Source organism: Theropithecus gelada, chromosome 13, assembly GCF_003255815.1.
Source record: "Theropithecus gelada isolate Dixy chromosome 13, Tgel_1.0, whole genome shotgun sequence".
Lineage (NCBI taxonomy): Eukaryota > Metazoa > Chordata > Mammalia > Primates > Cercopithecidae > Theropithecus > Theropithecus gelada.
Genome location: NC_037681.1, coordinates 59319638 through 59334301, shown reverse-complemented (window position 1 = coordinate 59334301; position 14664 = coordinate 59319638). Strand labels below are relative to the sequence as shown.

Genomic DNA, 14664 nt, shown 5'->3' with positions numbered 1-14664 from the left:
GACCTGGGCATGGTGGTGTGTGCCTGTAATCTCAGCTACTCAGGAGGCTGAGGCAGGAGAATCACTTGAACCCGGAAAGAGGAGGTTACAGTGAGCCGAGTTCACACCACTGTACTCCAGCCTGGGCAACAGAGTGAGATCCTGTCTCAAAAAAATAAAGAAAGAAATAAAGTACACACAAAGGTTTCAGAAAAGCTTTTAAAAAAGAAGAAAGATAATGAGTGGAGGAGAATAATGAAAATCTAACCCTAAAATAGAAAAACGGCAGCACCACCAAGCTCAGAACCAGAGACTTCATATTCAGTACTAACAAAGAGTGTGGGGTTGAAGCTTTTCTCTGCTTGGTCCATGCAAAGAAAAAAGAGGGTTAGCCTAGCAAATAACTACCATGAATAGCATTATTGCAGGTGTCTTGAAGTAACTACGATCTCACTTTCATAGAGGATTGTATGATAGCTTTAATTTTTTAATCTTGTAGGATTTGAGGGAGAGATCTACCCTTTCCTCCCAGTGATGGGTCATAAGAGAACATCTTAGAAAAATAGGAAGTGGCAGCAAGTCAACAAGGGCCCTCTCTTTTATCTACCCAAATCTTCTGCAGGGTCTGGTCTCTCCCCTACGACCTCCCGCCTGCTGGAGGTTTGCAACAAGGGCTAGACAAACATATCTAGCAGTCCTACTTAACAAATCAACTGAGATCTGAAGTGAACAGTTCCAGGCTGTGCAAGAGGGAGGACTGAGTTTTGAAATAGGAAGAGACAACTCTATGCTTCTGGCTCTCTGAGAAACTTTATATACTGCTGTTAAGGCGGTGGCCTTGGGGAAGCGGTATGATGTATAAGAGCACACAATACAGGGTCCAGCAGGCCTGCGTTTGAATCCCGGCACTCATTGGCTCCGCAGCTTTAAGCTTCTCTGGGCTTTAGTTCCTTCATCTGTAAGGTAGGGGTCACGGGGTTCTGCTGAACATTTCGGGAAGTTATAAATCAAGTGCCTAGCAGAGCAGCTGCTGACTACTCCCTTCCACAGTAAACAGTTCTTTCTCTTTTCCCCGCCTGACCCCGCCTCCCCAGATTTTCAGACTAAGAAGAGATGCTGCTGGCTTAGAATCTTCTATGTGGAAGCAAAGCCACACCAAAGGGTACACCGCCTTTAGATTTCATTACCGTAAACTGAGTAGGTCTTTGGCAACATCAAGACAGCTGGAGCCTATAGAGACTGCCAGAGGCCTGCAGCGCAGCTGGGAGGATCAAGGAGGGGGAATTGGAAGGGCCAGATGGGGAAGGAAGGACTGCTGAGAATCTGGGCAGCGTCTTAGAGGTGAGGCCCAGTCCAGATGGTCACAGCTTTAGCTGGGTCACCTTAGCCTTTCTGTTCTTGTTGCTCTGTATTTTGTTTACCTCGGTTTTATAGTAAAATAATTCTTGAAAATAGTCAAGCCACTTGTGGGTTTGTCAGGGAGTAGTGGCTCACTCGGTCATTTAGGTAGGAGGGGCAGCAGTGTGTTTTGAGTGTATTGTTGGCAGCCACCAAGTCAAATAGATTTGGGAGGATGGTAAGGAGCAGGAAAATATAATTAAGGGCTTCCCTGGGTAGATTCAGAATTTATGAACCACCAGTGTATATTACCCGATGGAATATTTAAAGTAATAATGCCACATATGTCCATAGTAGTCCATAATCCAGACCTTCCATTCTTTTGGATTGGCCTTTTCCTCAATTTTTCTGGATTATTATATATTCATTACATTCATCTTTTTCACCAAGTCTTACTTTCCTCCTTCCTGCTTTCTCCCAATAGAGAGGGAAACAGAAAAAAGTCTAAAGACTATGAACAGATATAGGTGGAGTGTTGTGACAGTGGGAAAGCGTGCTGTTACAACAGGTGGCAGACCCTATGAGCACACACACACACACACACACACCCATGCCTTACCCAGTACTGCAAGATCACCCACACGAATGATAAGGCCCAGGTCCAGAGTTACGTCCGTCAGCCCTGTGTCATTTCTCTAATGGCCACTGAGTGCTTCGGTTTGCCATTCACTCTCTTGTGCTTCTAAGAGACCTGTGACCCATGGGGACTCCATGCAGATGGCAACAGAGACCAATGCCTCCCTCAGTGTAGCATGTGTTCCCCCTTTAAGTTTTTAAAAGACATGTTACAGACACTGAAGGCCCAGGAGACTATAATCATTTTCTTACCTTGATGAAAATCTAAGTTTAAGACTTGCCAGGGGTTCCCTGTTGCGATGACCTAAATGTGTCCCCCAAAATCCATGTGCTGGAAACAACCCCCAATGCAACAGTCCTGGGAGGTGGGGCCTGTGGTAGGTGTTTGGGTCGTGAGAGCTCCGCCCCGTGAATGGATTACGTTGAGGTCGTGAGAGCTCCGCCCCGTGAATGGATTACGTTGGGGTCGTGAGAGCCCCGCCCCGTGAATGGATTACGTTGGGGTCGTGAGAGCTCCGCCCCGTGAATGGATTACGTTTAGGTCGTGAAAGCTCCGCCCTGTGAATGGATTATTGCCACTACAAAAGGGGCCTGAGGGAGTGGGTTCTCCTGCTCTCTCCTGCTCTTCTGCCATGTGAGGCTGCAATGTTCCTCCTCTCTGGAGGACACAACAACAAAGTGCCATCTTGGAACCAGAGATTGAATCTGCCAGCGCCTCGATCTTAGACTTCCCAGTCTACAGAACTGTGAGAGAAGAAATTTCGGTTCATTATAACTTATCCAGTTATGATATTCTCTCATAGCAGCACAAAGTGAACCGAGACACCTGCCATCACTGCCTCTTGTCTTTTCAAAGACTGTTTCTGGAACTCTTTATAGGCCCCAGAAATCCCAAAGTGGAAACAATAAACCACTTACCTTAAATCCTAATCAATCTGAAAAGCAAAGGCAATGAGTGCATGGATACCTTCTCTCTTTGGAATTCCTCTTTCCATCTGACCCCTGGAATGTGGCTTTTATCTTCAAGATCAGAGAGATGTTAATGACATATTTTCTTTCAGATTCAAGCAGTTCCAGGGCCACAGTCTGTCTTTTAGCTTTAGAAACAAACCAAAGAAGGACTTGATATTAACCATTTCTTCCTAAAATCCCATTAAATGCAAGCAATAATAGCGATAAAAGGATATTGAAAACAATAAAAAAAAAACCATCTGCAAGTTTTGAAAGGTAGAAAGCAGAATGGAGGCACCATAATTCATTCAGCAGAGCAAAGGGCACAAAGTCTTGGTGTCCCCATCTGCAGCTGGAAAATCTGCTGAGAAGCATCTGGAAAGCTCAAGGATTGGAGACACCAGGGGCAATATAGATAGTGCAAATAAGTGGCAATGCTGAAAGCAGGAGCAATCATTGAAAGTCTACATATGGGGCAATTGAACCTCCAGATCCTCACCCCCATACCAGATGGCTTCCTCACTTCCTCTCCACGGCAAACAAGAAAAATGAAACTAGACAAGCCCTGGTTTCTGGGATCTGGGCTAAAGACTTACGACATAGTAGAGTTCAGATGCTAAAATGAAAACAAAGGGACTCAGGGAAGGCTTCATACTGAACAGCGAGACTTCCCTCAGCCTCCTTCCCCTGTAGATCCCAGAGTGCCAGCAGCAGCCAGGTTTAAACTCTTCAGGCAGGAGATTGGAGGGTCTTCCACTTGAGAAACTGAGCTGCCCAAGGAAAAAAGATCCACAGACACTGATATAAAGAGGTCAGCTATCAGCCAGGCACGGTGGCTCACCCGTGTAATCCTAGCACTTTGGGAGGCCGAGGCGGGTAGATCACCTGAGGTCAGGAGTTCAAGACCAGCCTGGCTAACATGGTGAAACCCCATCTCTACTAAAAATACAAAAATTAACCGGACGTGGTGGCACATGCCTGTAATCCCAACTACTCAGGAGGTTGAGGCGGGAGGACTGCTTGAACCCAGGAGGTGGAGGTTGCAGTGAGCTGAGATCACGCCCTTGCACTCCAGCCTGGGCTACAGAGCAAGACTCTGTCTCAAAAAAGAAAAAGAGGTCAACTATCAAAAGTTATTTGCCATCTGATTAGCCTATCCATAATGAAGCCCACTGATTGACAAGCTTGGCCAATACAAAATTTCCAGAGTTTTTCTAAGAGCTCTTTCTTACATATATTTAGCTAAGAATGCTCACACTTTTGAATAAAGCTTATACCATAAAAGAATGAGAAGAAAAAAGCATATACACACATATTTTTTTATAAGGAGGGAGGACCCTGAAGAAACAGAGACAATGCAGGATACAAAAGAATAAAAATTTTTAATCTTACAATTCATATTCTCAAAGGAATATAAGAAATATATTCCAGTCATTTAACAATTGCAGGATACTATTTTTAAAAAGAGAGGCTAATTTTTAAAAAGGAGAAACTTTTAAACATTGCTTAAAAGATAGAAAAAATTAAAAGGGTAGAAGATGAAGTAAAATAAATCTCCCTTTCTTAAAAAATAAAAATGATAAGAGGGGCCAGGAGCGGCGACTCACGCCTATAATCCCAGCACTTTGGGAGGCCGAGATGAGTGGATCACAAGGTCAAGAGATCGAGACTTGCCAACATGGTGAAACCCCGTCTTTACTAAAAACACAAAAATTAGCTGGGCGTAGTGGCGTGTGCCTGTTGTCCAGCTACTCAGGGGGCTGAGGCAGGAGAATAGTTTGAACCTGGGAGGCAGAGGTGGCAGTGAGTTGAGATCGTGCCACTACAGTCCTCCTGGGCGTGACAGAGCAAGACTCCATCTCAAAAAAGAAAAGAAAAGAAAAGAAAAGATAAGAAAGAGGTGTATTGAAGAAAAAGAGAAGAGCAAAAGATGGCAGTTGAGAAATCAATCCAAGAGGTCCAACATCAAATTAGTAGAAGTTTCAGAGAAAAGAAAGAAAATGGATGAGAAGATATTATCAAATTAATAACAGGAAAAAAAAATTCCCAGGACATGTATTTCCAGAGAAAAGGACCCTTGTGCCCAGCAAAATTAATGAAAAAGACTCACATCATTATAAGGCACATTACATCACTGTGAAACTTTAGCACACCATGAACAAAAAGAAGATCCTAAAAGTTACCAGATAGAAAAATCAGGTAACGGGCTGGGCATGGTAGTTCACGCCTGTAATCCCAGCACTTTGGGAGGCCGAGGCGGGTGGATCACGAGGTCAGGAGTTCAAGACCAGCCTGCCCAACATGGTGAAACCCCGTCTCTACTAAAACTACAAAAATTAGCCAGGTGTGGTGGTGGGCGGCTGTAGTCCCAGCTACTCGGGAGGCTGAGGCAAGCGAATCACTTGAACCTGGCAGCCAGATGTTGCAATGAGCTGAGATCACTGCACTCTAGCCTGGGTGACAGTGGGAGACTCCATCTCAGAAAGAAAAAAAAAAAAAAAGAAAGAAAAAGAAAAATTAGGTAACATACAAAAAACTGAGTATCAGAATGGTACTGGACTTCCTAATAGCAAAATTAGAAGGTAGAGGACAGTGGAACAATTGCTTCAAAATCATGAGGAAAAAAGATGTCATATTTTGCCAAATTATTAATCAACTATGTAAAAACATTTTTGCAAAATTATGACAGCAAGAGAAATCTGACATAGCTGACTCCATCTTGCTTCTAACTTCAAGCTGCCCTTGTACATTCCTGAGCATAGGCTGAGATTTTGGGAGCAATTTAGTTCATAATTCAACTTAAAGCAAGGATGCTAATAGCCTTTCCCAAAACTAACCCCATGCCCTCCAATTTGGTACCCAAACTAGCTTTGAAAAACTAATGAAAGGTCAGAAGGTTAAGATTATGAATTATAAATTCATATTATGAATTACACTGAGATGTAAGCATAGTTAAATGATAATCAGCCATTGTTCTGGAGGTCACAAGATTTGTAACTTCCCTAGTTATTCCTATAGATAACATCACTACTGTAGAACCTAAGATTGGTCTTTTGAGACATTTTTCCAGACTTTTCCATTTCTGGAAGCTGACTGATTCCACCTGGACCCACAACCCATAACTCAACCAGTCCTGTGGCCCTCACCCAGAGGCTGACTCAGCATATGAGGACCACATCCCTGTGATTTCATCTGCAATCAATCAACAGCACCCATTCCATAACCCCCTGCCCAGCGAATTATCCTTAAAAAAACTCCAGTCTCTGAATTTTCAGGGAGATTGATTTGAATAATAAACTCCAGTCTGCTGCGTAGCTTGCTGTATGTTTATTCAACTCTTTCTCAATTGCAATACAGCAGTTGCAGTAAGTCAGCTCCACCTGCACAGCAAGCTGGTAAGAAGGACCTGCCAAGTGATTACATATGCAGAAGCTACTGGATGATGTGTTCCACCAAAACCGGCAGTAAACCAAGAAACCAAGGATACAGAAGATGAAAAAAATCAATAACAGCAACACAGAAACAGAAATCGAACAGAGGAGAAATATAAAGGGAATTCTTAAGAAGACTGGAAAGTCCCAGGATGATGGCAGTACATTGGGCCAAAGCAGAATAGGATGACGGAGGCAAATGCTCTTTTAAAAAAAAAAAAAAGATGGCTGGGCATAGTGACTTGTGCCTGTAGTGCCAGCTACTTGGGAGGCTGAGGCAGGTGGATCACTTGAGCCCAGGATGTTGAGGCCAGCTTGGGCAACAAAGGGAAACCCCCACCTCTTAAAAACTAAATGGATAAAAATAAATTAAAAACTAAAAACATTGATGATGTAAATAGTAAAGTTTCTGTTATATTGCTAAGAAAAATTCAAGATCTATATAAATGAAGAGATATACCATGTTCTTCAAATGGAAGACTCAATACTGTCAAGATGTCAATTACCTGATAATTGGAATTTTTAAAAAGAGAGTCTAAAATTAGATACCCATATAAGACCACTTGACTTTCTGCATGCAACAATGGGAAACAGAAGGTATTTTCAATTAATGGTGCTGAAACAACTGGATAGCCATCGGGGAAAAAAAAAATGAACCTGGAGCCCTTTCTCACACTGTACATCAAAATTTATTCATGATAAGTCATGGATCTAAATGTTAAAGCTAAAACTATAAAGATTTTAGAAGAAAGCATACCAGAGTATCTTCACAACTGTGAAATAGCAAATATTTCCTAGAAAGACAAGAAAGTCACGAGCTATTTTAAGAGTTTAAAATTGACAGCTGGGTGCAGTGGTGCACACCTGTCGTCCTAGCTACTTGGGAGGCTGAGAAGGAAGAATCACGTGAGCCCAGGAGATCAAGGCTGAAGTGAGCTGTGATCATGCCACTGCACTCCAGCCTGGGCAACAAGCAAGACCTTGCCTCAAAAAAAGTTGGGCAATGGACTTACTTAGGCACTTTATAAAAGAAGATATATGAATAGCCAATAAGCATACAAAAACATACTTAATACCAGTAATCACCAGGCAAATGCAAATTAAAACTAAAGTGTGATACCAGTACACCTCCCTGAGAATGGCTAACATGGAAAAGATTAAACATCCTTCCAGAGTATTGGAAAGTATGTGAAGTAACTGGGCTCTCATACATTGCTAGTGGGAGTATTAGCCAACTGCTTTAGGAAACTGCTTGGCATTTTCTTTTAAAGGTAAACATAATCATAACCTACAACCCAAAGATTTCACTCCTAGTTATACACCCAAGAGAAATGAGGGCATATATCCACCCGCTAAAAAAAAAAAAAATTTGTACAAGAATATTCATAGCTAGCTAGGCATGGTGGCTTATGCCTGTAATCCCAGCACTTTGGGAGGCCGAGGCAGGCAGATCACTTGATATCAGGATTTCGAGACTAGCCTGGCCAACACAGTGAAACCCTGTCTCTGTTAAAAATACAAAAATTAGCCAGATGCACTGGTGCATGCCTGTAATCCCAGCTACTCAGGAGGCTGAAGCAGGAGAATCACTTGAGCCCAGGAGGCAGAGGTTGCAGGAAGCTGAGATCATGACATTGCACTCCAGCCTCAGTGAAAGAGCAAGACTCTGTCTCAAAAAAAAAAAATGTCCATCAACAGGAGAATGGATTTTTAAAAATGTGATAAATTCATTCAATGTGATTAATAAAAAGGAATGAATTGTGTGCAAAAATATGCATAAATCTTTTTTTAAAAAACATTATGTTGGGAGAAAGAGGCCAGACACAAAAGAGTACACACCATATTATTCCATTTACATGAAGTTTAAGAACAGACAAAACTAATTTGTAGTACTAGAAGTCACAATAGTGGTTCTTTGGGTGGATATTGACCGGCAAAGTGCATGAAATAACTTTCTCAGATTCTTTCATGCACAGAAATATGTATATCTTGATCTGGGTGGTGATCACAGGGGATAGACACATGTAAAATGTCTATTAGCTTAAATGTAAGCTCTGTGAATTTTACTCTATGTAAATTCACCTTCAATAAAGTATTAGTAAAAAAAAAAATAGTGTCAAACTGTTTTTCTTTTTTTTTGAGATAGGGTCTTGTTCTGTTGCCTAGGCTGGAGTGCAATGGCGCTATCATAGCTCAATGCAGCCTCGACCGCCTGAGCTCAAGTGATCCTCCTACCTTGGACTCCCACGTAGCAGGCACCACAGGCACATACCAGGAGGCCCAGCTAATTTGTTTTTTTATTTTTTGTAGAGACAGGGGTCTCACTATGTTGCCCAGGCTGGCTCCAACTCCTGAGCCCAACAGATCCTCCCACCCTGTCCTCCCAAAATGCTGGGATTACAGGTGTGAACCACCATGCCTGGCTAAACATATTTTAAAAACACAGAAGCACAGGAGGACTGCGTACCCAGCCTGAGCCTGCCATTCTCCCTCCCCCATGTCCCCCAAAAGAAAACATGGAAGCAAGTACCAGAAAAAACTGTCAAAAGAGTTTAAAATTGTTGGCGCTCTTCTTCATAACAAACCTTTTAATACTATTTGACTTTTCATGTATTTGATTTAAAAAATTCAAAATAATTTAAAAAAATTACCTCCCCCAAAATGCCAGGGGGAAATGCCATTGTCTGACACAGTAAGTGTTCAGCAATGATTTGTGATATGAAGGGAAGGAAGGAGGGAAAAAGGAGGGAGGACAGGTTCTCTTGCAGTGTGTGATATTTTGGTGGTAGACTGTTGATGAAAGGCTTGCTTCTAGAAGATTCTACATCACTGGCTAAATAGTTCTGCCTTCTTCTCCACCAATCTTATGCCTTTTTCCCCCCCATAGCACTCCGTTACTAAGTGTCTTGAACACGCAGAATCAAGGTGGTAGTCACTGGCCCTGTGACCTCTAATGAGTCCCTTTACCTCTATAGGCTTTAGTTCATCTGAAAAGGAAACCAGGAATTCGGTGGCCTCATGTGTCCACTGAATCTGAACTGCAAGGATTCTCACCTTTGAGTTCAAAGCTCTGGTACATCCCGTTCTTTAAACTATCAGCCTGCATTCCCCCTTGGAACTTACCAGCTAAGGAGGTTTCACATAAAACGTTTTCCAAGGAGCTGTGTCTACCCTGGCCAGCCTCCTTGAGTTTATCTGGGTGGTCTTTCGTGACGTATTCTTCACCCCATTCTTTACCATCCTTAGGCTGCCTCCACATGCCAGATGGGAGATGGCCCTTGGACTGGATATCAGCCGAGAGGCAAGACTTGAGGTTTTCTTCTGCTTCTGGAGTTGTTGGGTTCACTCCTGTGGGGTGGGGGTGGGGGGCAGGGAAACAAACAAAAGTGCTATCAAAATCTTTTTTAAAAATATGTTTGTTACCACTTTGGGAGGCCGAGGCAGGCGGATCACGAAGTCAGGAGATCGAGACCATCCTGGCTAACATGGTGAAACCCTGTCTCTACTAAAACTACAAAAAATTAGCTGGGCATGGTGGCGGGTGCCTGTAATCCCAGCTACTCAGGCTGAGGCAGGAGAATGGCTTGAACTTGGGAGGCAGAGGATGCAGTGAGCTGAGATTGTGCCACTGCACTCCAGCCTGGGTGACAGAGTGGGACTCTGTCTCAAAAAAAAAAAAAAAAAAAAAAAAGTTACTCTTTTTTTTTTTTCTTTTTTGAGATGCTGTTTCACTTTTGTTGCCCAGGCTGGAGTGCAATTGGGCCATCTCAGCTCACTGCAACATCTGCCTTCCAGGTTCAAGTGAATTTTCCTGCCTCAGCCTCACAAATAGCTGGGATTACAGGTGTGTGCCACCACACCCAGCTAATTTTTGTATTTTTAGTAGAGCCAAGGTTTCACCATGTTGGCCAGGCTGGTCTTGAACTCCTGACCTCAAGTGATCCACCTGCCTCGGCCTCTCAAAGTGCTGGGATTACAGGCATGAGCCACCGCACCCAGCCTTGTTACTAACTCTTAATGAATCTGGCTTTGTTTGGGTACAACTATCCCTTGAGGATTAAATATACCAATTAAGGATTAAAAGTGTACACAGCTGCATGGGGTCCCCTCTGTTTCTGGTCTATACATCCTCTATGCTTTATACATAGTCTTTACTAAATAAGGAGGTTTTTAAAATGAATTTATCAAATAGTATAGCTAATTTATAGTATGTATTGACTCCTTATATCTGCTTCCTTTCAGGTGAGCACACAGATGCTGGAGCACTCCTGAGAAGAGAACACAGAAAGAGGAGGAGGAAGGGTGCCAAAAACAATGTCTTCTTTGGGCATTTCCCCGTTGATCCTAATGCTAGAAAGGAAGGAGAGAGGGAAGATTAAATAATTTATAAAATTCTGATGAATTGTCAATTAAGTAAATCCTTTTTAAAATTTTGTTGTCTTTTATCTTCTTTTGTTTGTTTTCCATTATTTAGTCCTTTCTTTATTACCTGCACTACACAGATGTAAAAGTAAATAACTTTTGAATTAAACTATACAGTGTGTGATCCATGGAAAACTTACGTCATGCTACATTAACCTGCAAGGTTTTGGCAAATATGAATTCATTAGTCATTGAAATAAGCCAGAAAGGATAAAACATACTGGTTTTGTCTTAACCTTCCCTAGCCCTTCTCTCTCCTTGGGTTCAAATGAGTCACTGACCTGCTCTAGTACACATCTTGGAATCTTTGTAACTTCGTAACTTTATCTTTTGTGAGTTCTTTCATGCCTGGTTTGAAACTGAGGAAGTGGACGCAGGGAAGATAGAAGAGGAAAAGAATGGAATTGCTGGAAGAAAAGAAAACTAAGAGAAGAGCCACTTACCAGGACCCATCATTCCCTTCACATTACTGTCTCCTACATGAACAGATCTGGACTCTTGGGCTGCAGAGAAAGGAAAGCATTCATTCAGCATTTGTTCCACTAACATGGACTAAGCACCTTCCGCGAGCCAGGCACTGGGGGCAGACTCAGAGATTCTACAGTTTCATGGGGGAGGCAGTGCAGTAAAAAAAAGAAATTACAGTATCGTGTAGCAAGTGCTATTTTCTCAGCTGTAAAAAGATGCAATAGTGGTACTTACCTCAAGGATTACAACAAAAATAAATAAGTTAGTATTTGTAAACTGCTTGAAGTTCTACCTGGCATATTGTAAGAGTTAAATAGTTGTTTAACTATAATGGTGGTGGCAGTGGTATGATGGTAATAATAAAAAAAGGCAGAATGGTACTGTTAAAATGTAAGCCAGCCTGGGCAGCATGACAAAACTCCGTCTCTACCCGCTCCCCGCCCCCCACCCCCCAAAAAATAAAAGAGAAATTAGCTGGGCATGGTGGTGTGTGCTGTGGTCCCAGCTACTTGAGAGACTAAAATAGGAGGATCGCTTGAGCCCAGGAGGTTGGGGCTGCAGTGAGCCAAGATTGTGACACTGCACTCCAGCCTGGATGACAGAACAGGACCCTGTCTCAAAAAAAAGAGTAAACCAGACCCTATTACTTCTCTGCGTAGCCCTCCAATGGCTCCCATTTCAGTGTAAAAGCCAAAGCCCTTATAATGATCATACAGCCCTGGAATATCTGCTCCCAACTCGTGCCTGCTGTTTCTTTCTTTTTTTTTTAACTGCACCTCCTGTTTTCTCCCTGGTTCACTCTGCTTTACTCCCGCTGGTCTTCTTGGTATTCCTTGAACACATCAGTCATATTCTCACAGGACCCTGGCACTGGCTGTTCCTTCTCTTCCCCTCAGTAGCCATAAGCGAACTTTCTCATTTCCTTCAGGTCTTTGCCTGGCACCCTATTTAAAATGACAATTCCTCTTTACTTATTTTTTTTTTACTTAACTTATCACTCTCTAACATACTACATATCTTACTCATCTTGTCTATTGTCTACTTGCTTCAGAGAAATGGCTCCATGAAGGCTGGAATTTTTGTTGTTTTGTTCATTCCTATATCTTAACACCTAAAACAGTGCCTTGGATGGAGGGAGGCAGAGGAGGGGAGGGAGGGAGAGGAGGGGGGAGGGAGGGAGAGGAGGGGGGAGGGAGGGAGAGGAGGGGGGNGGGAGGGGGGAGGGGGGAGGGAGGGAGAGGAGGGGGGAGGGAGGGAGAGGAGGGGGAGAGAGGGAGAGAAGGGGGAGAGAGGGAGAGAAGGGGGAGGGAGGGAGGGAGGGAAAATGTCAGGGGGGCTTGAATGCAGAGAGAGAAGTCAAGGGTAACAAAATATAAGTCTGAAGAGAAAAGCAGAGGCAAGTTAAAACATGGCCATGTACTGTGTTAAGGAACTTGGACTTTATTCTGATGGTGATGAGGAATCAAAGAAAATCTAAAAGGAGCATCCAGAAAGTGGGTGGAAAATCAAAGAAGCACAGTGTCAGCTAAAAGAAGAGAATGTTTCAAGAAGGTGGGTATCAAGGGTACCAAAAACTATCAGGAGAGGTAAGGAAACCATTTTAGTGAAGTGGTAAGGATGAAAGCCAATATTGAACAGGTAGAATAAATAGGAAGTAAGAAAGAAGAGATGGATAATAAAAGCATATCTTTCAACAAAATTAGTTTTCAATTTTCTCAAGCAAGAATATATCAGGAGTAGGGAGGCTAAACATCTTGAGAGTTTCTTGGGTGGGGAAAGGAACCTAAAGGAAAAGTATACTTGGGCCTGTAAAATGACGTTTTCAAACTGACAAGTTCTACAATTATCAGGCACATAAATGAAGTTGTTGCATCAGGGTTCACATAAATTGGCTGCCTTCTCAGACGGGGGCCGTCAGCCATTTGTGGTAAGCAGCTCCAGATGGCTCCAATTATCCGCACGCTTAGCATTCACGCCCTTATGTTATCCTTCCCCTAAGGTAAAGGCTGGATTTACTGATTAGCCTCTAATTAATAGAATATGGCAGAAAAGACAGAATACCACTTCTAAGATTAGGTTCTAAAAAGACTGTGGGTCGGGCATGGTGCCTCACACCTGTAATCCCAGCACTTTGGGAGGCCAAGGTGGGCAGACCACTTGAGGTCAGGAATTTGAGACCAGAGACATGGCAAACCCCCGTCTCTACTAAAAATACAAAAATTAGCAGGGCATGGTGGCAGGTGCCTGTAATCCCAGCTACTCAGGATGCTGAGGCTGGAGAATTGCTTGAACCCAGGAGGTGGAGGTTGCGGTGAGCTGAGATCGTGCCATTGCACTCCAGCCTGGGCGGCAAAAGCAAAACTCTGTTTCAAAAAAGGAAAAAAACAAAAAAAAAACCACTGTGGCTTCTGTATTGAGCATTCTTTTAGATCACTTGCCCTGGGAGAAGCTAGCTGCCAAATTGTAAGGCAGCAACTTGCAGAGGCCCATGTTACAAGAACTGGAGCCTGCCAATAACCAAGTGAGTAAGCTTGGTGTAGATCACCCGTGAGTAGAGCCTTCACGTGAGATGAGAGCCATGGCCAGCACCTTGATTACAGCCTTAATGAGACACCTTGAGCCAGAGGCACTCAGCTAAGCTGTGCACAGATTCCTGACTCAGAGAAACTGTGAACCATGAATGTTTGCTATTTTAAGCTACTGAATTTTGGGACAATAGATAACAGTTGTACCATTTTATCATTAACAGTGGATAAGCCAAGACTTTCTGAGTTTTTGGTTCTTGACCCCTGAGTTTTAACACAATCTGCCACCAAGTATGTGCAGAATGTCTTATCATGGCACATTATTCTTAAATTTCTGCAGCAACTCAGGAGAATAAACTATGACCACGTCTATACAAGAGGAAAGGAAAGAGGAATTGCCACTAAATAGTTCACTGAAATCCATGTGGGCACTAAAATCATCTGGATCAGCTGTTTTCAGTGGATTCAACACATTCTGTGATTATTCATGTCCCTGGGGGCTGTTACACATTGTCTAAACATGCACAAATTTACTTTGTAAAGATAATTTTTAACCTTTTATCTTATGAACATGTTTAGCTGCTCCAGATTGGCATTGAACTGACTTTTACATTCTAAGCCTATCCTATACTATACTCTTTCCCAGATAGGATCATCCTTTTATGTAGAGCTGTTCATGTCCTAGAGGAAAGAAAATAGAGCCACCTGCAATGAACCCAGTCCCCAGATGGATCAAGTGAGTTTTCCTAGGCTGCGCCTATCAGTCTCTCAATGAATTACTCAAACAGGTAAAAAAATAAAAATAAAAAGACAGGCCAGGCACGGTGGCTCACGCCTGTAATCCCAGCACTTTGGGAGGCCGAGGTGGGTGGATGACTTGAAATTAGCAGTTCGAGACGAGCCTGGCCAACATG

General features: G+C 42.9%; 1 protein-coding gene across 1 annotated transcript in view; it reads right to left on the bottom strand.

Moving 5' to 3' along the window:
• ARHGEF33 (Rho guanine nucleotide exchange factor 33) overlaps nucleotides 1-14664 on the bottom strand; it is an 85689-nt gene that overhangs the window by 28213 nt on the left and 42812 nt on the right. Inside the window, exons 8-10 of the mRNA XM_025355033.1 lie at nucleotides 11201-11260; nucleotides 9459-9683; nucleotides 2921-3050 (exon numbers count right to left, since the gene is read on the bottom strand). Of these exons, the coding sequence (XP_025210818.1) occupies nucleotides 2921-3050; nucleotides 9459-9683; nucleotides 11201-11260 (415 nt within the window). The remainder of the gene's footprint in view (nucleotides 1-2920; nucleotides 3051-9458; nucleotides 9684-11200; nucleotides 11261-14664) is intronic.